Source organism: Lithobates pipiens, unplaced genomic scaffold (genome assembly GCF_037356315.1).
Source record: "Lithobates pipiens isolate NorthernLeopardFrog02 unplaced genomic scaffold, aLitPip1_a1.2 Scaffold_13, whole genome shotgun sequence".
Lineage (NCBI taxonomy): Eukaryota > Metazoa > Chordata > Amphibia > Anura > Ranidae > Lithobates > Lithobates pipiens.
In genome coordinates this window covers 424496528-424522908 of record NW_027507718.1, presented here as the reverse complement: position 1 = coordinate 424522908, position 26381 = coordinate 424496528, and the positions used below count along the sequence as shown (strand labels likewise).

At 44.1% G+C, this 26381-nt stretch overlaps 1 protein-coding gene across 2 annotated transcripts in view; it reads right to left on the bottom strand.

The window, feature by feature from the left end:
• The window catches only part of RELL1 (RELT like 1), a 98347-nt gene extending 73397 nt beyond the window's left edge, over nucleotides 1-24950 (bottom strand). Inside the window, exon 1 of one of the 2 annotated variants that reach the window (XM_077477656.1) lies at nucleotides 24775-24950. In XM_077477656.1, the coding sequence (XP_077333782.1) occupies nucleotides 24775-24841 (67 nt within the window). In that variant the 5' untranslated portion in view covers nucleotides 24842-24950. The remainder of the gene's footprint in view (nucleotides 1-24774) is intronic. The other variant, XM_077477654.1, reaches the window with a different exon arrangement.
• Nucleotides 24951-26381: the final 1431 nt, after the last annotated feature.

The window sequence follows — 26381 nt, the reverse complement described above, 5'->3', positions numbered from 1 at the left end:
CAAATGTTGTATTATGAGTGCAGAACCCCTTTAAAGATGTATTTATTTTATAAATAATGCAGCGCTACCAACTCTTGTGACTATTTAAATAAATCTAAACACAGTGAAAAACATAAAAAAAAAAAAAAAATTCTATAATAATGAATGAATATATATATATATATATATATATATATATATATATATATATATATATATATATATATATATATATATATATATATATATATATATATATATATATATATATATATATATATATATATATATATATATATATAAAATTTAATTTTGTTTAGCACATAGCACTTCTGTGGTGAGGATTGATCTTTACAAAATATATTTAAAGACTAAGGCCTCTTTCACACGGGGCGGATCAGTAATGATCCGCCCCGTGATGATCCGCTCGCTCAGCGGGGATCGCTCCGTTGTCCCCGCTGAGCCGGCGGCGGACAGGGCAGTCTCTGCACACTGTGCAGGGATCACCCTGTCAGCTCTCCGCTTTCCTCTATGGGGATCGGATGAGCACGGACCGTCTGCCCGTGTTCATCCGATCCGCTCTGCAGACGGACAGAAAAATAGGATTTTCCTCCGTCTGCAGAATCGGACAGTTGCGGAGGCGGACAAAAGCGGGTGTCTGCGGATTGCTCATCTGCAGACACCCGCTATCCCATAGGGATGAATGTATGCCCGTATTTCATCCGCAAACGGATGGATGAAATACGGACATACCATCCGCATGTGTGAAAGGGGCCTTAGGCCCCTTTCACACTGACAGTTTTTCAGGCGGACCTGAATGGGTGCTCCATAGAGCTCTATGGAGCGTCGGATGTCAGCGGTGACATGTCTGCTGACATCCGACCCGCTCCGATCCTAAAAAGTGTAACGGAGGAAAAAGCTATTTTTCCATCCGTCTGCGGATCGGATCGGGTGACGACGGGCACTGCGGTCCGTCGTCATCCGATCTCCCATAGGGGAGAGCGGCGCTGTGACAGGTCTGTCCCTGCGCAGTGTGCAGAGACGGAGCTGTCATCTCCCTGCTCAGCGGGGATCGGCGGAGTGATCCCCGCTGAGCAAACGGATATCCACGGGGCGGATCAGAACGGATCCGCCCCGTGTGAAAGGACCCATAGGGATGTTGGCATTTACAATTGAGGTGTGACCACTTGGTTATTGTTTCTGGTTAGCAAGACAAGCACTGTCAAACTGGGTAATTAAATATTCATCTTCTTGTCAGATGAATTGTCTGAAAGCAATGAGGGGGATCAAACTCACCCCGACACCCCCCTGCACAGTCATTCAATGGGAAGCTCAGTTCTGCCTTTCATTTCTGTTTTACAAGGTGATCATTTACAAGCACTTTAAAAATGATTATAATGACCCATATGCCTTATTTTCACCTACCATTGATAAAAATAATAGTTATGGCAAACAATCTTTATAGCTTAGTGAATAGATTAAATAAAAAGGATTAAAAGTAATATTTAACACTTGAGGACAAAAAAAAAAAAAAAGTGCAGAAGCAAAAATAAATAAATAAAAATAAAACCAAACCTAGGTACAGGCAGATCAATAGATGAAACCGAGCGGACAGGCCATACAAACAGTGCAACACATCACATTCCCCCAGGAATGCAGCAAGTAAACAAAAGTTGATAGGAAAGGTCTGGTATGCTAAGACAAAGGTTCTCAACCAGTTGTACGTGTACCCCTACGTGGGGGCAAAACAGGACACGCTGTTGTTTTAATAAGTTATAGAAAATATAAAAAAGGTTACTTTGGAAGTATCCAAGTTTCATTCATTAGCCTAGGTTCACACTTGTGCGGGTGGTTGCGAGTATGAGGCAGCAGGTAAATCGTACCTATTCCTGCACCCGTAACCACCTGCAGCCAAACCACCCTGCTTCACCATTAACTTTTATTGGCACCCCCACGCATCTGAAAATGCAGCACGTTTGCAGTTGTAGGAAATGTCCCTCCAGCTGCGTTTTAAAGATAGTGCAGGAATCTTTTTTTCCTGCATAAAAACGCAGGCCTGTCCTTGCCTATGCAAATGCAGCTCACAGAGCCACATGGAGGAGAATCAAGCTACTCATCAGAATGACCATTCACACCCCCTCCAGCTTGCAGACACAGGAGGTACAGGCTGAAAGCTGAAGGGAGACTCTGCAGGAGCCTGAATTTGCATCTGCAATCTACTGATACAATACTTTGCAGTATTTTTTACTAAAAGGTGAACTTGGCCTTTAACAGGCAGAAACAGTTTGCCCAAGGGTGCACCTCTTTCTTACACCTGCAACGGGTACCCCTAACTAGTAAAAAGGCCTATGGGTGATCACCTCAGCAAAAGTCAATAATACAGCTGCTTTAAACCTTCTGCTGGCCAGCTAGTTGGGGCCCAGACCTTGTGTTGGCATGCTGAGGGTACTGTCCCTTTAAACGTCTATAGTAAAGTGTTCTTAGCCAGCAAATCTGTCTCTTAGCTAGTAGATGCAGGGTATCGTTGGCCGTCAGCTGTTCACCAGTCCTGTGTACACAAAGGCTTTTAGTCCATATTACAGGCTTCCCTCTTTCTTGCTCTGGTAGTATCCCCAGCATGTGGCTCTTTTCTGCACAGTAGGTTTCCCAGTTCCGGTCGTGCTCCACGGCTCAAGGATAGTTTCCGATTTGCTTTCAGAAAAAAAAGTAAAAATAAATCCATTGTCTACTGCTCACAGGTGGGTTATTGTCTGCATCAGCCTAGTCTCCTTGCCAAAAAAGGAGAGAGTTTTTATACTCCTTCAAACCAGAAAAATCCCTTCCATCACTCCAATTTAATGTCTCGGTCGTGGGAGTAGTCGTTTTCCAGCCAGCATGTAGTATAGCTCAATCCCCACAATCCACCACAAGCTTTCATGGTCTCTCTTGTACTCCGTGTTCACAGGCTCCGTCTGATGGATGGAATTGGAAACACTGGCTGTATCCGTGTGGAAGTCTTGTATGGACAAACACAGAGCAGCAACAGTACAGTGTCTCTGCAGCTGCTTCTCCGCTGCCTGTTGAACAATGAGCTACAGAAGGTATCTCCATTTCTGAGCTGTAGAGACACCTTAAGACCGGAGTGTGCTACTGGCCAGATCACCAGGTGAAAACAAAAGATAGATATTTAAAAAAAAAAACACACACACACACACACACACACACACACACACACACACACACACACACACACACACACACACTAATGCAGCCACCACAGTTAACCTCCTCCCACCCATCCTATAGCTGAATGACTGCTTAATTGCCAGGGGGCAGACATCGGTCCCCTCAGAGAGCCGCAGTTGCCTCATCCATGCCTACCAGTGCCACCCATCAATGCCCACCAGTGCTGCCAAAGCCCATCAGTGTCACCTGCCAGTGCCCATCGGTGCAGTTCATCAATGAAGGAGAAAAATAACCCATTTTCTAAATTTTATAAACAAACTATGAAAACTTTTTTTGTTTTGTTTTTTGTTTTTAATTTTCGGTCTTTCGTTTTTTTTAGCAAGAAATAAAAAAACAAGCAATGATTAAATACCACCAAAAGAAAGCTCTAGTTGTGTGAAAAAAAAATAACCGCGCAATTGTCATTCAAAGTGTGACAGCGCTGAAAGCAGAAAATTGGTCTGGTTTAAGTGCCCAGTAAGCAAGTGGTTAAGGATTGAAAGGCAGAAATATATCTATATCACTGTGGCCATGAACAGAGCTGGGACCTGTTTTGAGGTGACCAGTTGAGATGCTTCTGAGATCATTTAAAAATGAATTGAACCACCTGACCGCCTTTCAACCTACCCTTTAAAGTGCAAGTACATCCCCCTAACATTTGCAGCCAAGGAATCTGCCATATTGGCCTTGGTTTAATCTTCAATTGCCATGATGCAGTACATATGATCAGTTATGACACCAGCCATTGGATGGTTTGACAGTTTGGTTGTAAGCACTTCCAATATGACAGTTACATTTCAGGCACAAAACTATTTTTTGAAACTTTTAAATCTACGAGTTAAATGTCCACAGACTTGTAGAAGACTTCACAGATACAGTATCCTTATGAGCCAGATTCAGTTACTGATGTCACAGTAATAGGTTAGGAGTTGTCATTTAAGTGTACATAGATCAGGATTAGAAATGAATCATACGTTAAGCCTTTCATCACGAGGGCCATTACAGCCTCCAGCACAGGAAACACATCAATAAGAGTGACAGAACTACACAAAGCTTTGTGAGATTGTGGGAGGAGAAGACCAAACCTACACCAAATATTCCGACAGAATCAAGTGACTCGGTGACAGTACACAAGTAGGACAAAAGGCATCAATGAACACAGCTAGAAAGTCATCACATACTGGTACAGATAAATTGTGTTGTATGCAGACATACCATTAAATGTTCTAAATATTTAGCCGGAGTGTGTATGTGATTACATTCAAGGAGCATACAGATCAGCACACACCAAACTCTTGCGTTGCTCTGCAACTAGGAGTCGAGGTTATCAAACACATTTCCTGCAGCCTAAACGTACAGGCCAGTCAGGAAAGTTCAGCCTATGCTTTAAGCCAGAGGTCTCAAACTGGCGGCCCTCCAGCTGTTGCAAAACTACAAGTCCCATGAGGCATTGCAAGGTTGACAGTTACAAGCATAACTCCCAAAGGCAGAGGCATGATCGGACTAGTACAGTGATGGTGAACCTTGGCACTCCAGATGTTTTGGAACTACATTTCCCACGATGCTCAGCCACTCTGTAGTGTAGTTGAGCATCATGGGAACTGTAGTTCCAAAACATCTGGGGTGCCAAGGTTCGCCATCACTGGACTAGTAGCTTCGCAACAGCTGGAGGGCCGCCAGTTTGAGACCCCCGCTTTAGGCGAATCATTCAAGTAGAAATCCCATTATTTTTAATGTGGCTGGTTCACATTTATGCCCTTCAGCGTAGGGCTCTTCCGCAATTATTTAAATGGGCTGCCTAACGTACCACAAATGCCAAAAAATTGGGCAAGCAGCATTCTCAGCAGTGCAAAGTGCGACAACGCACAGTAATGTATTGTACTGAAACATAGGTGAGAAGGGAAGGCATATTGGGCAACATGCGAGTTCTCAGCCCACTAGTTTACACCTAAACATGTCAAATATAAAAGGTTGCGTCAATTCCCAAACATAAAATGTGCAGAAAAATTTATGTGAAAAGTCTCAAAAATAAAAGTATCAAAAGTTCACAAGTGAAGTGAAATGTTTGATTAATTCAGTCCCAAAAAATGTGCAACGTGTGTTTGAAAAGAAGGAGAAATAAAATAAAATGACCACGTCGACTCAAGAAAAAACGATATACAAAAACTGCAAACTTGCTATGTTACAGCCTTTTTCCAAAATGGATTAAATTCATAATTTTCCTCAAAATTCCACAAATAATACCCCTAATGACAACATGAAAGAAGTTTGTTTTGAAATCTTTGCCAAATTTATTAAAAATGAAAAATATATAGTCACATGTACATAAGTATTCACACCCCTTGCTCAATACTTTGTTAAAGCACCTTTGGCACCAATTACAGAAACAAGTCTGAGTATGATGCTACAAGCTTGGCACAACTATTTTTGGGCAGTTTGTCCCATTCTTCTCTGCAGGACCTCCTAAGCTCCATCAGGTTGGATGAAGAGTGTCAGTCATTTTGGAATAAGGCTGTAACATAACAAAACGTGAAAAAAAAGTGAAGCACTGAATACTTTCCAGATGCACTGTATCTTTAATAAGAACCATATTTCTGTGCCCAGGAGTCACAAGTGTTTAAATAGCCAGTACAAATGGGGCCAGGAGCACAAAAAACAGCAGCCTGTACATATAAAATGACAGGCTGATAGACACCATGCCAGTTTGGATGTAACCACGAGGAAGTTTGTGTCCAGGGTCACTCATCCATCCCTATATGCATGTAACTGCTCTAATGTGTAGTTCTATCCATACTGCCTATGTGCCATACCTGTGGGATCCACGTGGAAGCTTAAAATCACTGTAGCAGAAATCACTAATACAGTGATCTCAACTGGTCCAGGTCCCATGCCAAGCAGCTGCACTGTGAACACAGGAGGTCACCTACTCTGCAGAGGCACCATTCAGGGAACAATTTGTTCTCTCTCAATAAATGCAAAGAATTCCCTGACTGGATAAGGTGGAGACATCACAATCTCCACCTATTTAGAGAATACCTTGCACTCTTTAATACAATGGAAAGTGTTCCCTGAATGTCACTCATGCTGAATGTGAGCTACCTCCTGTGTTCACTAATCAGTAGTTCAGACACCTGGCACAGGACCAAGAAACTAGCAGCAACCATTTTAATAGTGGTGTCTAGACAACAGCGGGCTGGTAGGCTGGGATTTCAAAATACACGTTCCTGGCTACTGTAATAGACAAGACAGTGTTTAAAATACCTGTCTACCAGCCTCATTTTATAGACTGATAGACAAATGATTAATGGGTTACTATTGTCAATTGATTGTATTCTGCATGCAGTTCACACATGTAAGGGTAGTGATCAGTATAGAATTCATTGTTTCCCTATGTGCCTTTATATATTTCTTTACATTAAACATGAAACAACATTACCATAGGTTATTATTTTAGGTAGGGTTGTACCGATACCACTTTTTTTTTTTTTAAAACAGAGTACAAGTACTGATACTTTTGATGTCATGTGATAGTTTTCAAAAGCTCAATTTTGTATATTCGTAATTTTTCTCCTTCACTGATGGGCACTCATGGGGTGCCACTGATGAGGAGGTCCTAATAGGCGGCACTGACTGATGGGCCTCGATATACAGCATTGATGAGCACTGATATATGCCACTGATAGGCATCACACATGGGCACCGATAGGTGGCACTAATAGGAATGCACTGATGGGCAATTGCTGGCATAATAAAGGAGGAGATGAGAGTGAGATAACAATTCAAACAACTTGGAAAGGAAGGATTTTGCAATGCTAATAGTAGTAGCCTAGTACAAATTCAACAACGCCCACTTGGTACACCCTCCACTCAGCCGCAGCAGACATCTTGTTACACCCAGCCCATAAAGTTAGTAAACTATATGGGCTGCGTGTAACAAGATGTCCACTGCAGGTTTACTGCAGCCAAGTGCAGGGTGTACCAAGATGGGCATCGCAGTGTTTAGCCTCTGACGGCGACACGGAACGACACTTCCTTTACCGCCTGCGACGGCCCGGGTCACAGATTCTGGTGGAACATGCGGCTGCGCCCGGCATCCCTGCCCCGACCAGCTTACCATCTGCTGCGGTCAGCCTAATGAGGAGACTCGCTCTCCATTCCACCCTCCCTGCCCACTGACTTCCGGGAGTGCCTCTTCACTCCCAGGTATCGAATCAAGTACTCAAATGTAAAAGTAATGCAAATGTTCGGTATCGGTGCAACCCTAATTTTAAGTAACGCAAATAACACAGTTCCCGAGTTTCCTCATGTGACTGGACAAAATGACCTGGCGTCTGGCTGCCAAATGCATGGCATGCATTTTTTTGTGTTAGGAATGGCAGATAACGTAATGTATTGTTTTCAAACAGGCAAATCCTTCCCATCAGAAAAGACAATATTGAACAAGGACAAACTTAAGCTCCTCTCCAGGAGGTTGTCAGATAGAGAAAAGCACCCCGGTATGCAGAGTCTAAAGGGCATGTTTAAAGATCGCTTTTGTCTTTGTAGAAAATAACTTATTTGTGTAACTGGTTGTGGGGATTAGATTGCTATAGGCTTCTCATCTGACTAAGTGCTTAAAGTGCATCTACGCATCTACACCCAAAAATAAAAATGTAATATACCGCCGCCTACCAGTCCTTAGATGTGATAGCTGCATTTGTTTTTGTTATTTTCATCCGGTAATCCTGCAAATAACACACTTCCAGCCTACAATCATTTCTCCATTGTATTTATAGAAGTTGTCAAACAGTCTGTCTTTGTTCATCTACAGTGCCTTGCAAAAGTATTCACACCCCCCCCCCCCCCCCCTTGGCATTTTTTGTGTTTTGTTGCCTCACAAAGTGGAACAAGGATTGTTTGAGGATTTGCATCATTTAATTTACAGAACATGCCCACAACTTTGAAGGTTTTTATTATTTTAATTGGGAAGCAAACAAATAGGACAAAATAACAGAAAAATTCAACGTGCATAACTATTCACCCCCCTCAAGTCAATACTTTGTAGAGACACCTTTTGCGGCTATCACAGCTCCAAGTCGCTTTGGATAAGTCTCTATGAGCTTGCCACATCTTACCACTTGTTTTTTTTTATGCCCATTCCTCCTTGTAAAACTGCTACAGCTCCTTCAAGTTGGATGGTTTGCGCTTGTGAACAGCAATCTTTAAGCCTGACCACAGATTGTCAATTGGATTGAGGTCTGGGCTTTGACTAGGCCATTCCAACACATTTACATGTTTCCCCTTAAACAACTCAAGTGTTGCTTTAGCAGTGTATTTGGAGTCATTGTCCTGCTGGAAGGTGAACCTCCGTCCTAGCCTCAAATCACACAAGACTCCCCAGTCCCGACTGCTGAAAAACATCCCCACAGCATGATACTGCCACCACCATGTCTCGCTGTGGGCATGGTGTTCTTTGGGGGATGTGATGGGTTTGCACTAGAGCAGTATAATTCTGGTTAAAATGAGAATCACGATTTTTTTGCTTAGGAGATAGATCATGATTTTCTCACGATTCTCGTGGCGTTTTTGTTTTATTCATTGAAGTGTTCCCCAAAAAAATTGCGTTTGGAATACCGCTGGGCAAATACAGTGTGGCATAAAATATTGCAGCAATTGCCATTTTATTCCCTAGGGTCTCTGCTAAAAAATATATTTGGGGGGTTTCAAGTAATTTTCTAGCAAAAGATATTGATTTTAACTTAAGAAAGAAGTGTCAGAAAAAGATTTAGGCCCCTTTTACACAGACAATCTGTTCAGGTCCACTTGTCAGTTTTTCAGGCGGACCTGAACAGATGCTCCATAGAGGTCTATGGTGCATCGGATGTCAGCAGTGACAAGTCAGCTGACATCCGACTTGCTCCGATCCAAAAAGTGTGACGGAGGAAAAGCCTATTTTTCAGTCCGTCATCGGATCGGGCGACGATGGACTGTGCGGTCCGTCGTCATCCGATCTCCCATAGGGGAGAGCGGTGCTGTGACAGGTCCGTCCCTGCGCAGTGTCAGAGACAGACCTGTGCTCTGCCTGCTCAGCGGAGATCACTCCGGCGATCCCCGCTGAGCAAGCAGATATCCACGGGGTGAATCAGCACTGATCTGCCCCGTGTGAAAGGACCCTTTGACTGAGTGGTTAAACATGCCATTTTGTTTTCTGCTGAAAGTAATGGCTTCTGGTCACTCTGCCATAAAGCCCAACTCTAAGGAGCATCCAGCTTATTGTCGTCCTATGTACAGATATTCCAGTCTCTGCTGTGGAACTCTGCAGCTCCTCCAGGGTTACTTTAGGTCTCTGTGCTGCCTCTCTGATTAATTCCTTCCTTGCCCGTTCTGTGAGTTTTGGTGTGCCGCCCTCTCTTGGCAGGTTTGCTGTTGTTCCATGTTCTTTCCATTTGGTTATGATAGATTTGATGGTGCTCCTAGGGATCATCAAAGATTTTGATATTTTTTTTATAACCTAACCCCGACTTGTAATTTTCAACAACATTATTCCTTATTGTTTGGAGAGTTTCTTGGTCTTCATGGCAGTGTTTGGTTAGTGGTGCCTCTTGCTTAGGTGTTGCAGCCCCTGGGGCCTTTCAAAAAAGCTGTGTATATGTAATGACAGGTCATGTGACACTTAGATTGCACACAGGTGGACATCATTTCACTAATTATGCGACTACAGAAAGTAATTGGTTGCACCAGGACTTTTTATGGGCTTCATAACAAAGTGGGCGAATACATACACACATGCCAATTATCAGTTTTTTTTTTGTTTTTTTTTATTTCTGAAAAATTGTGCTAAGTTAGTGCCAGTACCGCTAACACCCACGCGCAAAGCATACACCTCCCGTAGTGGTATAGTATCTGAACAGATCAATATCTGATCAGATCTATACTAGCGTCCCCAGCAGTTTAGGGTTCCAAAAAAAACGCATTGTTAGCAGGATCAGCCCAGATACCTGCTGGCACCTGCGTTTTGCCCCTCCGCCCAGCTCACCCAAGTGCAGTATCAATCGATCACTGTCACTTACAAAACACTAAATGCATAACTGCAGCGTTCGCAGAGTCAGGCCTGATCCCTGCGATGGCTAACAGGTTTTTTTGGTAGCGTTTTATATTTAAATCCTGAAGGCGATGCTTGGTTTTCGGGGTCCCGTACGTGGCTAAGCTCCCAAGAAGTCCCCCACATGTGGTATCCCCGTACTCAGGAGAAGCAGAATATATTTTGGGGTGCAATTCCACATATAACTATGGCATGTGTGAGCAATATATCATTTAGGGACAACTTTTTGTAAATTTTTTATTTTTTTTGCCATCATTCAATCACTTGGGACAAAACAAAAAAAATAAATAATATTCAATGGGCTCAACATGCCCCTCAGCAATTTCCTTGGGGTGTCTACTTTCCAAAATGGGGTCATTTTGGGGGGGGGGGGGGGTTTGTACTGCCCTGCCATTTTAGCACCTCAAGAAATGAGATAGGCAGTCATAAATTAAAAGCTGTGTAAATTCCAGAAAATGTACTCTAGTTTGTAGACACTATAAAAAACTTTTGCGCAAACCAATAAATATACGCTTATTGACATTTTTTTCACTAATGACATGTGGCTGAATACATTTTGGCCTAAATGTATGACTAAAATTGAGTTTATTCGATTTTCCTTAGAACAAAAAGTAGAAAATATCTTTTTTTCAAAAGTTTCAGTCTTTTTCCTTTTATATCGTAAAAAATAAAAAAATCACAGAGGCAATCAAATACCAACAAAAGAAAGCTCTATTTGTTGGAAGAAAGGGACGCAAATTTCATTTGGGTACAACATTGCATGGCCGCGCAATTACCAGTTAAAGCAGTGCAGTGCGAAATTGTAAAAAGACCTCTGGTCCTTAGGCTGACAATTGGACGGGGCTTAAGTGGTTAAAGAGCAAGTGTCTTCTCTGTCCCACAGCAGCTCCTCCTCTGACCCGCTGTTAAATCACAGACAGTCCCATTTACTTTAATGGGACAGCTGGTAATGCGGCAGTGACACAACAAGGTGAGGGATGTGGCGGGAGCAGCTGAGGGGATGCCGCTAACAGGCACTGCCATGATGGATCACCTGATGACAGGTGCTCTTAAAATGTAAGGACTTATGCCGCGTACACACGAGTGGAATGTCCAACAGAAAGTCAGATGGAAGCTTTTCATCGTATATTCCGATTGTGTGTATGCCTCATCAGAATTGTTATTTTATTTTTTTCCCAAAAATTCTGACGGACCTAGAGATAGGAATTGGTTTTGTCGGAAATATTTAGAACAGGGATCCTCAAACTGCGGCCCTCCAGCTGTTGAGAAACTACACATCCCATGAGGCATTGTAAAACTCTTACATTCACAGACATGACTAGGCATGATGGGAATTGTAGTTTCTGAACAACTGGAGGGCCATAGTTTGAAGACCCATGATTTAGAACATGTTCTAGTGGGAAAACCGCTCGTCTGTATGCTGTTCCGACGGACCAAAAACGCATGCTGTGAAGCAAGTACGAGATGGAAGCTATTGGCTACTGGCTATTGAACTTCCTTTTTCTAGTCCCATCATACGTCACCGCGTTCTTGACGATCGGACTTTGGTGTGATCATGCGTATGCAAAACAGTTTCCGTCTCAGAGTTTATTCCGACGGGAAAACCGGTCGTGTGTACAGGGCATTTTTTCCTGCTGGTAGTAAGAATATTTAAATATTTGAAAACAAAATGAAGGTTTCCAATTTAGAATAATAAGATGTCAGGTTAGTAAAACAGAGATATCAGAACCGATTCAATCATACAGTTTGTAGTGTACATAGATTTTGAAAACAATGGGATAAAGGAATATTTCTGAACTTTGAGCTCCATTTCATGCTGAATAAACTAAAATTATTAATGGCTCTTAATAGTTTTTTTACTCCAAAAGCATTTTATTAGAATAAGTTTGAAAACAAAAAAAAACCCATCGGATTTATATCCACCCTGGTTCCCAAATGCACACTCATTTTAGCGGAACTTTGGTGCCGCTATTTCGGCAGTAGCAGTGCCTAGAAGGGGTTAAAAGCACCCATGTTGCAAAGCTTCCAAATTGGTTTTGAGCCAATTCGAAAGAGCTGTCCATTCATTGAAATGCGCAGGGGCGGTCTGAGAGCGGTGTATACACCACTCCTAAACTGCCCCAAAGATGCTTGCAGGACTTTTTCTAAAGTCCTGCAAGTGCACCGCAGAGTGCTTTCACACTGGGGTGGCAGGGGGCTATTTCTAGAGCTAAAACGCCTTAAAACTGCCCCAATGTGAAAGGGGTCTCAGTGTTTGGGACACACCCACATAGGGCCGAAACAACTAATCGATTACTATTTTCATAATCGATTAATCGGCCAGTAACATAATGGGGTTTTAAAAAAAAAAAACAGCCCTTTATAGTACAAAAAGGAGCAAATGATCGCTACTGTAAATATTACTTTCACAGTTCTACAGTGTAAAAAAAAAAAAAAAAAAAAAAAAAAAAATGAACCCCATTACAGTAGTGATCATCTGCTTTTTGTACTATAAAGGGCTAATTTTAGTTTTTTCAACCCCATTATGTTACTAAGTCTTAGACCTGGTTCACATCCATGGGTTTCTTGCAGAAACCACGTGTGCAAAAATCAAAACGCACAGCAAAAAGCACTGCAGAAACAGATCAAACGCAAATTGCATAGGTGTGTACCGAGCCTTATGCTGGTCACACCGATACATTTTCAGACGAGAATATTCAGATGAAAAATCTTTGTACGGTCGCTGAATGAAAGAATGTTTTCTCGCTTGTTTTTAACATTGTTTTTAAAATGAATGTAATTTCTGAATGAAAACCACATACGTTGTCTGAAAATTTCTTTGACCAAGCAGTTTTCTATTTCCAAATTTTCCCGTCACTGTGGTTGAAAATGAATGTCAATTTGACCCCCACTAAGGATTAGAAAATAGAACGAACGTTCTTAAAATGACTTTTTTTTTTGAAGGAAGACTTTGTTTTTAATTTAAAAAAAATTGATCTCTGAGTCTGATGATATTTACCAGATTCACCCTCTAATAGTATATACAGTATATCTCCTCTAATAGTATATACAGTACATCTCTTCTGTCTGTTATTCTCAGAGTGGATTCGATATTTTGCTCCCTAACCATATAGTTGGTTATTTATATTTACCACTGCATAGAGATATTTAAGAATAAAGTGCCTTTTTTTTTTTTTTTTTTTTTTTTTTTAAACTTGACATAGTAACTAAATTATACACCACTTTTTTTTTCTTTTTTTTAAGGTTATTAACCAATTAATCGATACAATAATCGGCCAACTAATCGATTATGAAAATAATCGTTAGTTGCAGCGCTACACCCACACATCTGTCCAACTGGGACCAGCAGTTGTTTCTGTGCAGCTGCTGCATCCGACTGCCTGCACACAGATGCATGGCACACCTGTACATCCTGCATGGGAAAGGACGGCCCTTCGCACAGATGCACTGATAGTAAATGAGGCCTTATTATCAGAGAGGGACAGGGTGCAGGGATGCCCTATAAATGAAGATTCATATATACACACACACATATGTACACTGGGGGGGGGGGGGGGGGGGGTCTTTAATATACTCAAGGGTTAAGCAACCTTTGGCACTCCACCAGTTGTGGAATTACAAGTCCCAAAAAGGCCCTGCAAGACTGACAGCCACAGGAATGACTGACATGTGATGGGATTTGTAGGGTCACAGCAGCTGGAGTGATGAACACTTCCCAACACCAATATGCTTTGTTACACTGTGTGTGCTATGCATTTACATCCTGTATCTGAGATGTAAAGAAATATATACAATTAATATCACAGATCTGCAGCATGCCAGAAAATACTAATCTGCCAAAAACGAATGCCAAATATTCCATCCACGCTGCTGATCAACCCCCACACAGTGGAAGACAGAGCCGTGCCTTGTGATACGCACCTACCCAGTCCCTGCTGTCTTCTGGGTTTGGATCAGGATATTACAAACATGAGAAGTGGCCAGGGTGGGAAGCTGTGCAATTTCAACAACGCAGGAAAAATAAAATGAAGAAGCCCTGTATGTCTGAAAATTCTAGAGCTGAACTCTTCAACCAGACGTATACGGAGCCTGCCCACAACCAGAACAAGGAGTATACGGCGCCGGCCCACAACCAGGAGAAGAAGTATACGGCGCCGGCCCACAACCAGGAGAAGAAGTATACGGCGCCGGCCCACAACCAGGAGAAGAAGTATACGGCGCCGGCCCACAACCAGGAGAAGAAGTATACGGCGCCGGCCCACAACCAGGAGAAGAAGTATACGGCGCCTGCCCACAACCAGGAGAAGAAGTATATGGCGCCTGCCCACAAGTGTACTACTGACAGATCGCGGGGTATACCTACTTGATAGAGTAATGCTGCACATGCAAGGCTGGAGTGATATGCTGTGGGTGGCCCTGTCAATACCACCCGGCTTGACAAACGTTAATTGTAAAATCAACCAAGATGAATGGAGACTGTTAGCTGAAGGGGGTGGGTTGGGATTTTAGGATGTTTTTAGATGGGGAGTGTTCCCTCATTGTGAGTTTTTTGTCATTATTTTTGTTTCTATATACACACTCACCGACCACTCTATTAGGTACACCTGTTCAATTGCTTGGTAACCCAAATTATTAATCAGCCAATCACATTTGAGCTGCCATTCATTTGGATGACAACTAAAAATCGTGGTTCGGGTCTGCCATGATAAAATCGTGCTACAATTGGGCGAACCAGGATCACGTGAAGCATGTTGCCCAAAAGTAGCTCACGCGATGCGGGTTGCCGTGAATGCAACGCAATTTATCATGCAGACAATCGTGGACCCACACCGCGATTTTAGGTTTCATTAAGATGAGCGGCACCTTGAATGTGAGTCACACAATTTGTCATTCACACATTGGCCCTTTAGAGTGGCGGCAAATCTGCCTGCGATACAAGACGCTGAAGTTTAAATGCAATCTTACAGAGAAACGTCAGAAAAAGAGGAAATATCCAGTGAACTGCAGTTGTGTGGACAAAAAGGAGGATGAGAATGGGCAGACTGGTTTGAGATGATAGAAACAGTAGTTCAAATAACTGCTCATTACAACCAAGGTATGCAGAATACCATCTCTGAATGCCCAATACCTTGGATCTTGAAGCAGATGGGCTACAGCAGTAGAAGACCACACCGGTGCCACTGCTGGCAGCTAAGAACAGGAAACTGAGGCTAAAATTCGCACAGACACTCTCACGTAGACAATAGAAGATTGGGAAAATGTGGCCTGGTCTAACGAGTCTCTATTTCAGCTGCAACATTCAGATGGTAGGGTCAGAATTTGGTGTAAACAATGTGAAATCATGGATCCATTCTGCCTTGTATTAACGGTTCAGGCTGGTGGTGGTGTAATGGTGTGGTGGATATTTTTTTGACATACCGTATATACTCGAGTATAGGCCGACCCGAGTATAAGCCGAGGCCCCCAATTTACCCCCAAAAAACTGGGAAACCTATTGACTCGTGTATAAGCCGAGGGTGAGATATGCCTGTCCATCCCTGTGTGTGTGTGTCCATCCATCCATCCATCCCTGTGTGTGTGTGTCCATCCATCCCTGTGTGTGTGTGTGTCCATCCATCCATCCATCCCTGTGTGTGTGTCCATCCATCCATCCATCCCTGTGTGTGTGTGTGTCCATCCATCCATCCATCCCTGTGTGTGTGTGTGTCCATCCATCCATCCATCCCTGTGTGTGTGTGTGTCCATCCATCCATCCATCCCTGTGTGTGTGTGTGTCCATCCATCCATCCATCCCTGTGTGTGTGTGTGTGTGTGTGGCCTTGTGTGTCCCGAGCCTCCGTCCGGTCCCGAGCCTCCGTCCGGTCCCGTCCCGTCCCGAGCCTCCGTCCGGTCCCGTCCCGTCCCGAGCCTCCGTCCGGTCCCGTCCCGAGACTCCGTCCGGTCCCGTCCCGTCCCGAGACTCCGTCCGGTCCCGTCCCGTCCCGAGACTCCGTCCGGTCCCGTCCCGTCCCGAGACTCCGTCCGGTCCCGTCCCGTCCCGAGACTCCGTCCGGTCCCGTCCCGTCCCGAGACTCCGTCCGGTCCCGTCCCGTCCCGAGACTCCGTCCGGTCCCGTCCCGAGCCGAGCCTCCGTCCGGTCCCGTCCCAGGATCACCGCTCTTCGTCGGCGCCCATTCCCCTGTTCAAATGCCGCGCCTCCCTGTCTGTGATAGGCGGAACACAATTTCCCAGCAGCCTGTGTTCCGCCTATCACGGACATCGTCTCATCCTCGTCCGTAGTACGAGGATGAGACGATGTCCGTGATAGGCGGAACACAGGCTGCTGGGAAATTCAGTGTTCCGCCTATCACAGGCGAAGGCGGAGCCGGAGGCGCGGCTTTTGAATTATAGAATGGCCGCTGTCTGTCTGCTCGACGCGCTGATCGAGCAGGCAGACAGCGATGACTCGAGTATAAGCCGAGGGGGGCACTTTCAGCCTCAAAAAAGAGGCTGAAAATCTCGGCTTATACTCGAGTATATACGGTACTTTGGGCCCCTTAGTACCAATTAACCATCGCTTAAACACCACGGCCTACCCGAGTGTTATTGCTGACCATGTCCATCCCTTTTATGACTACAGTGTACCCATCTTCTGATGGATAATTCTAGCAGGATAATGCAGCACGTCACAAAGCTCAAATCATCTCACCACTGGCTTATTGAACATGATAATGAGGTCATTGTACTCCAATGGCCTCCGCAGTCACCAGATCTCAATCCAATAGAGCACCTTTGGGATGTGGTGGAATGGTAGATACGCATCACGGATGTGCAGCCGACAAATCTGCAGCAACTGCATGATGCTAACCTGTCTGTGGACCAAAATCTCTGAGGAATGTTTCCAACACCTTGTATCTATGCCAGGAAGAATTAAGGCAGTTCTGTAAGCAAAAGGGGGTCCAACCCGGTACTAGCAAGGTGTAACTAATAAAGTGGGTTTGAATCCCTAGCCAAAAATATATTATATTGCAGTTTACTAGTTATTAGATGTGGTAGCTGCATTGGGTATTTTTTTTTGTCCCCCCCCCCCCCCCGTTTTTACCTGCTGATTCAGCCAGCAACTCACCTGTATTTGAGTGCCCCCACTCTGCATGAAGGAGCACAGGGGACACCATTAGACAGCAGCATCCTCAGTCCGGAGTAAGCGGCGTGTTAGATGTACTAGCAGATTTAACTTGAAGACCAGGCCAATTCTGGCACTTTTGCTGCAAAACTTCTTAGAACCCCCAAACATTATAGAATTATTTTTTGGCAGAAGCCCTAGAGCAGTGATGGCGAACCTTGGCACCCCAGATGTTTTGGAACTACATTTCCCATGATGCTCAAATACACTGCAGAGTGCATGAGAATCATGGAAAATGTAGTTCCAAAACATGTGAGGTGCCAAGGTTCGCCATCACTGCCCTAAAGAATAAACAATAGTGGGCGTTGCAATTTTTTTTATGTCACACAGTGATTGCACAGCAGTTTATTTTTCTGGAAAAAAAATAACATTTTAATCGGTTTCCGACCTGCTCACATAGATATACTGCTGCAGAATGGCTCTCTTGGGCGAAACCCCCTACGGGTACGGCTTTCCCTTAAAGCGGTAGTAAACCCGCTATTTTTTTTTTTTAACACCTGCAAAGCAGAAGGCATAATGAGCTAGTATGCACTGCATACTAGCTCATTATGAAATACTTACCTTAGAACGAGGCCCCGACATCTGGCCCGATCCACGCCGAGGGAGCTGACATGCTCCCTCTCCGTTTCATCCGGGTATCGCGGCTCCGGCGCTGTGAGTGGCCGGAGCCGCGATATCGTCACTCCCGCCGCGCATGCGCGCGGGAGATTTCATTCCGGCCGGCCACTGCCGGATTTTCAGGCCGAGAATCCCCTTGTGCGCATGCGCCGCTGCAGTCAGCGGCGCATACCGAGGGGGAATATCTCCTAAACCATACAGGTTTAGGAGATATTTTTTTTACCTACAGGTAAGCCTTATTATAGGCTTTGCTGTAGGTAAAAGTAAAAAAAATGAGTTTACAACCCCTTTAAAGAGCCACCGGAGGGCGATTGCATGCACGAGAACCAGCACAGGGATTTGTGTGTGTAAACAAACAAATCCCTGTTCTGTCAGGGGAGAGGAGATATATTGTTTGTTCCTACTAAGTAGGAACAACGATATGTCTCCTCCCCCAGTCAGCCCTATCCCCATACAGTTAGAATACATCTAGGGAACACTCATTTAACCCCTTGTTCGCCCCCCTAGTGTTGACCCCTTCCCTACCAGTAACATTTACACACTAATCAGTGCACATTTATAGTATTGATTGCTGTATAAATGCCAATGGTCCCAAAAATTTGTCAAAGGTTTTCGATGTGTCCGTCGCAATACTGCTAAAGAAAAGAAATAATTATAAAAATCACAGATCGCCGCCATTACTAGTAAAAAATAAAAAATGCCATAAATCTTTCCCATAGTTTGTAGACGCTATAACTTTTGCGCAAACCAATCAATATATGCTTATTGTGATTTTTATTTACCAAAAATATGAAGAATATATTTTGGCCTAAACTGAAAAACATTTGTTTTAGGGGGATATTATATCAAACTTTAAAAATGTTTTTTATTTTATTCCCTTTTTTTTTTTTTTTTTTTTTTTTTTACACTGTCCCTTTTTAATCACCTTTTCTTATCAAGCAATAAAGCATAACAGGTTCTCTTTATGGAGACATCTCTCCTCTACACTTGAAAGTATTAAATTAAAAAACAATTTACACATTGATGTCATGCTTTTTTAATTAAAAAAATGCCCGTGTTTACATCTCCGCTAACCTGAAGTGACAAATATGCTCAACTGCTTCCAGTGATTCTCAACCTCAGTCCTCAAGTCCCCCTAACATGCCATGTTTTCGGAGCTTCCCTTAGATAGAATAGCTCTTATCAATACCATGTCATTGATATTAATTTAACCCCCTCCCGCCGAGCGTACGCAAATGTGCGTACTCAGCTTCCGGGGGTTATACCGGGATGATGCCCACACCTGCAGGCATCATCCCGATACCGGTATTTTTTTTACAGCGGGCGATTGGCCATCCAGCCATAACAACCGATGCGGCTAAAAGCCGCTCGGCTGTTATGCCGGAGGGGGACATCTCCCCCTCCCGCCGCTGGTACTGGGAGCACCGATTCACGATCCGCCGCTTCTGGCTGCTGGGCAGGGACTGGAATGAAGCATTAAGCGGCTTCATTCCAGTCTCCTAATAGTAAACACGGAAGCGACGTCATAACGTCACTTCCCGTTTACTTGGCTGCCAATGGCGCCGGTTTAAAAAAATATATACACTATTCAGAATCGCCGTTTTCGTTGATCTGAATACATTGAAGTGTAAAGGAGGGATCTTTCAGACCCCCGATCCCTCCATAAAGAGTACCTGTCACCACCTATTACTGCCACAAGGGATGTTTACATTCCTTGTAACAGCAATAAAAGTGATCAATTTAAAAAAAAATAAAAAATATTTATTCATTTAAAAAAAAAAATATATATATATTTTTTAAAGCACCCGCCGTCCCCACGAGCTTGCGAAGCAAAGAAAACGCATACGGAAGTCGCGCCCGCATATGTAAACGGTGTTCAAAGCACACATGTGAGGTATCGCCGCGATCGTCAGGGCGAGAGCAATAATTCTAGCACTAGACCTCCTCTGTAACGCTAACCGTAAAAAAAATAATAATAATTTAAAGCGTTGCCTATTGAGATTTTTAGGTACTGTATTTTGTCATCATTCCACGAGTGTGTGCAATTATAAAGTGTGACATGTTTGGTATCTGTTTACTCGGGGTAACATTATCTTTCACATTATGCAAAAAAATTGGGCTAATTTTACTGTTTTTTTTTTTAATTCATGTGTCCCTTTTTCCCAAAAAGTTGCTTTTAAAACACCACTGCGCAAATACCGTGTGACATAAAATATTGCAACAATCGCCGATTTATTCTCTAGAGTCTCTGCTATATTATATATATATATATATATATATGTTTGGGGGTTCCAAGTAATTTTCTAGCAAAAAATATGGATTTTAACTTGTAAATGCCAAAAATAGGCTTAGTCATGAAAGGGTTAAAGCAGCTGTGCAAAGTTAAAGAAAACTGGAACACATGCCCCATTGGGGGTATTTGAGGACTGAGGTTGACAACCACAGAGATGATCAAAGACCTATGATCAGCTTCAATGCCAGGCTTCCCAATGACACAGGAGTGGGAGGATGGCGGGGGGATGGGACACCCCCTTCTGCAGCCCGTAAAAGCAATCCAGTAGCCAAATCAGCCAATAGGTTTGCCTTTTCCTTGTTAAGCCCCTTTCACACGAATGGACCGCTCAGGTCCGCCTGTCAGTTTTTTAGCTGGGTGCTCCATGCAGGTTTATGGCACGACGGATGTCCGCTGGCAATATGTTTGCATCCGTCCTGGTGGATCGGATGCAATCTGATGAAAATGGACATGCTGTCCATTTACGTCCAATCCCTCCATAGGAATTGGTGGCACTCTTTGACAGGCCCCACCCCGCTCAGTGAGCGGAGATGGACCCATCATTCGCCGGCTCAGCAGAGATCAATGGAGAAATCTCCTGCTGAGCTGGCAGACTCTGCGGAGCGGATCCACCTCCTGGGAATGAGGCCTTTGGCTCCATACACATTGGGCTTAAGAAAAAAGAAAAAATGTCAGTTCCCTTGGCAGAAAAAAAAATGCTCATATAGAGTGCTCTATACACAGTTTAGGTGAGTTTAGTGGGTTTTTTTTTCTGCCAGAAAGCTCCAATCAGAAACACAAACCAGTAATGCCCCTTTCGCACTGGGGTGGGGGTCAGTGGTAAAAAGAACATAAGGAATATCTGCGCTATTCGGCCGCTAGAAAGGGTTAAAAACCCTACAGCAGCGATATGCCGGCAGTATAGCCGCGCTGCTCCATTGATTTCAATGGGCAGGAGCGGTGTATACACCGCTCCAAAGATGCTTCTAGCAGGACTTTTTTGAGCGTCCTGCCAGCGCACCGCTCCAGTGTGCTCTCGGGGCTTTCTTATTGGAGAGACAGCAGTGGCTGTTTCAGGGCGCTTTGCAGGCCCATTTTTTGCGCTATAGCGCCTGCTTTGCGGGCGGTTTTAAGCCTTTTTCAGCCGCTAGTGGGGGTTAAAACCGCCTGCTATCACCCGCATACCACCGCTAAAACGACGGTAAAGCGGTGCTAAAAATTGCTAATAGCAGCGCTTTATCGCCAATGCACCTCCCACCCCAGTGTGAAAGGGGTCTAAGGGTATGTCAGGTTTCATACAAATAGACTTTTCACACCTATAACCATAACGTCATCACTATGTGACAACAACAATAATAATAATAATAATAATAATAATAATAATAATAATAATAATAATAATCTGCCACTTAAAATGCAAAATCACAAATATTAACCACTTGCCGACCAGCGCACGCCGATGTACGTTGACAGAATGGCACGGGCAGGCAAATGGGCATACATGTAAGTCCCTTTAAATTTTCCGCCCTGCCATCGGGAGCGCGCCACCGGCGGCGCGCTCCCGCGCTAGTCGGGACCCCTGTGAGTCCGGTCGCGGGACCCGCGGACTCGATCGCCGCGGGCATCCCCGCGATCGTCTCACGGGAGAGGCCGAATGAAGAAATGCCGTTGTAAACAACATTTCTCCATTCTGCCTAGCAACTAGTGACGCTGATCTCTGCTCCATGTGATTGGAGCAGAGATCAGTGTTCACTAAATGAAAGCCCAACCACCCCACAGTTAGTAACACACCCCTAGGAACACATAACCCCTACACTGCCACCCACTGGTTAACCCCTTCACTGCCAGTGTCATTTACACAGGAATCACTGCATTTATATAGCAGTGATTATTGTATAAATGACAATGGTCCCAAAAATGTGTCAAAAATGTCCGATGGGTCCCCCACAATGTCGCAGTCACAATAAAAATCGCTGATCGCCGCCATTACTAGTAAAAAAAAAAAAAAATTGTTAATAAAAATGCTATAAAACTATCCCTATTTTGTAAACGCTATAACTTTTGTGCAAACCAATCAATCGCTTATTGCGATTTTTTTTACCAAAAATATGTAGAAGAATACGTATCAGCCTAAACTGAGGGAAAAAAAATGTTTTTTTATATATTTATTATAACAAAAAGTAAAAAATAATGCGTTTTTTTCAAAATTGACGCTCTATTTTTGTTTATAGCGCAAAAAATAAAAACCGCAGAGGTGATCAAATACCACCAAAATAAAGCTCTATTTGTGGGAAAAAAAAAACACGTCAATTTTGTTTGGGAGCCACGTCGCACGACCGCGCAATTGTCAGTTAAAGCGACGCAGTGCCGAATCGCAAAAAGTGGTCTGGTCTTTGACCAGCAAAATGGTCCGGTCTGTAAGTGGTTAAAAAAAACAAATAATTCCACAAGACCAGGTCAAGTGCCAGTAGAGCTTATGCATGGAGGTCACCCGCTCTGCCAACCCTGCTTGTCGTGCACTTGATTTGAGATCGTTGCCTATTGTTGTGTTTTTTTTATCCATTTGCGCAACTGAGAACTAGACGTTTTGTCCGGTCATAAACTTTTTATTAAACCATATGAAGTGCCCTTAGAGTGTGTCCTCATATCTTCGCATATCCATCGGGCAGCTTTCCTTTCTCCAATACTGAGCACTGCTGACCTGGAAGCTTATATCTTTGGATCGCCCTGCTGGGTGTTCTATCTGGTTGGATTGAGAACCTTTGAAGCAGCACCAGGAGTTACCACCATCCCTGTGGGGATATACGCGAGATTGACCTTCTGTTCACAGAGGTCCAATCAAATTTGGTAAGCGCAGTTTGGTCTATACAGTGGAGGATATTGTCACCTATTTTACATTTGGGAGTCCATTTTCCATCACGAGGAATCTTGACAGCTCTCAATTTTTCTGGATAATTTGGACTTTATAATTACTTGTTCTCTTGCTTCATTGCGCTGCACTTACCGCCCTCTTTTAGGGGCAGCTCACACCATAGAAACGCAGTCCGGACGTGTTCCAGGTGCTTTTCTGCATGCGCATTTTTGATGCGTTCCAGTGCGTTTTTAATGCAGTCCAGTGCTTCCCCCCCCCCTTTTTTTTTGCTTAACCTTAAATAAGGACAAGTGTGTTGCAGTGCATTTAGGTGCGTTCCGTTGCGTTTTTGATGTGTTTTACAGCGTTCCAGTACAGTCCAGTGCAGAAAAAAATGCAGCATGTTCTACTTTTTTTTCTGGAACTGACTGCACTGGTGTGAACTATGCCATTGAAAACCATATAACCTACTTTCCATGCGTTTTTGATGCAGAAAAAAAAACGCACTGGACTGCATGTGGTGTGAACTGGCCCTTATAGTATGATTTAGGCATATGTGATTACCTATAGTGTCCAGCTTGCATTACTTTTGTGCTTTGTGATTTTGTTTGTGCCGATTGTTCCCCGTTTTACATGCCTAATCCATACAGCTTCCTGGTGAGTGTAAACCCCAAAGTGGAGCGCGTTGCACAGATCGCGGTGGGGTGTCTGTGATACAACATAACAAGATTTCCATCTGCGGTTTCTGGGACTGTCCTCTCACATCATCTGTCAATTACTTTCTACTCATGTGCACTTTATACACATGAAAGCTGATCATATGGTATTTAATCACTGCTGGGTTAAAAAAAAAAAAAATTTAATTTTGTAAAAAAAAAAAAAAAACCCACACAAGTTTTTTTTCTTAGCTTCTGTCAGTAGATTTTGTAAATAAGTAATTTTTCTCCTTCTTCACTGATATGGCGCACTGATCGGTGCACTGATATGGCGCACTGAAAGTCTGCGAGTCTGTGCCGACATAGTCTTTGACATGCCAAATCGCTGCAATGTGAACCAGGGCAGACAATCACTTTAACACTGGCAGTGGTGCTCACAGTGATCAGCTTTTAATGAAAAACCTTTATCCCAAAAGAAAAAAAAAAAAAAAGAAGCTGTTTCTGTAACTAATTACAAAATGTGATCTGACGTTTGTCTTCAATGTGTTCGTGTATGTAAATCTGCTAGTACATCTAGCACCCCCCCAGATTGACAAGGCTGCTGTCTACTGTGCACCTTCATCCAGAGTGTACCACTACAGGAGTTATCACTGATCAGATCACCAGGAGAGAACACAGAGGGAGGAAAGTCTAAAAAGAAAAGGAATGCAGCCAGCAGATGTACTGCTTGGTAATCTGTAATACATTGGGGTAATGGGGTACAGGTGCCTCCTGTAATGAGGGGAGGGTCACAGAGAACTCTCTATAGCCCCCAATCACTCAGTATATGGCGGGTACACATAGGAAGTCCTCTCCTCATATGACATGACCCCATCACACCCACTAATATGAATGGAGCCCGGGGACACGGACTCCGCGGCAACTTTATCCGGGTGTGGTCGCTTCACTTACCGGCACTGCGAACGGCTCTCCCGTGATCACCGAGGAGCCACACCGGAGACCCGACCGCCGGAGACATCCCGCTCTCCGATCACACTGCACTCTGCCAGCTACGGGACTCACCGGGGAACAGGGCGGGTCAGGAGGGCTGTGGGCGGGGCTCTGACGTACGGGCAAACACAGGCAGACGCTCGTTTGAATGTACTCTACGAACTGATGACACTGGGTGGACTCTGACCCCGCCCTCCGCCAGCCCCACTCCGACCTCCGCTCCTCCCACTCAGCCTTCTGTTCCCTCCCTCTCCGTACTCTTCCTATCCGCTCTCCGCTCCTCCCTCTCCGTGCTCTTCCTCGCCACCCTCTGTCCCCTCCCTCTCCGCTCTCCGTCCCCTCCCACGCTAGTAGCGAGGAGTTGGCAGTGGGCGGGGATAGGGGAGGGGTCTCACGCGGTGTGCTGTATATGAACCCCTCCCTGGCAGTATATAGGAGACAATTACACATAACGCGGGATCTCAGCACTGCTTCCTTTTTTGCTGGTACCCTGTTTCCCCTAAAATAAGACCTAGCCTGATTGTCGGTGTTGGCTGCAATATAAGCCCTACCACCCAAATAAGCCCTACCCTGTTTCCTCAAAAATAAGCCCTACCCTGAAAAGAAGACCTACAAGGACTTTAACTAGGGCTTATTTGGGGGGTAGGGCTTTTATTGCAGCTATCACCAACAATCACACTAGGTCTTATTTTAGGGGAAACAGGGTATTTTGAAGTGACTTGAGCAATGGCTGTGTATTCAGCTACGTTTCCACTAGAGTGACTTGGGACTGCAAAGTCACGTGATAAGTCGTACCCCATGATTTCCAATGAGTACCGTTCATATCTGTGCCACTTCAAAGTGGTCTCTGTACTAGTTTGGTCTGACTTTGATGCGACTTGAGGTTCTTAGACTTCAATACACAAGCATTGCTTCAAGTCGCATCAAAATTGCGGCAAAAAAAGCGCACGACTTTAAGGTCCCAATAGTGGAAACCTAGGTATCTTCAGGTCTATGGCCCTCAAGTCGCATCAAAGTCAGACCAAAGTAGTGCAGGGACTATTTTGAAGTCGCTGTGACTTGAAGTCGCACAGATATGAACGGTACTCATTGGAAATCATGGGGTAAGACTTGTCATGTGACTTTGCAGTCCCAATCGCACTAGTGGAAATGTAGCCTCAGGCCTGGTTCACACCTTTGCAGTTTGCATATTCCAGGTGCATTTTGTGTTTCAGTACACACTTTTCATCAATGACTTTTAAATGACCCTTGGGTTATTTTCTTCCTTCTGATGTGGCCTCATATGATCAGTAGACTATGAAATGTTGTGGGAACAGAACCCACCGCTGTCACCTGTTCTGGGATTTCAATTTTTGAGGCTTTACACTAGGGATGAGCCGAACACCCCCCGGTTCGGTTCGCACCAGAACTTGCGAACGACCCCCGCGTTCGGTACGAACGTTAGAACCCCATTGAAGTCTATGGGACTCGAACGTTCGAATTGGAAAGTGTTAATTTTAACGGCTAATATGCAAGATAGTGTCCTAAAAAGGGTTTGGCGACCTGCCTCCTGCCTCAGGGGACATGGG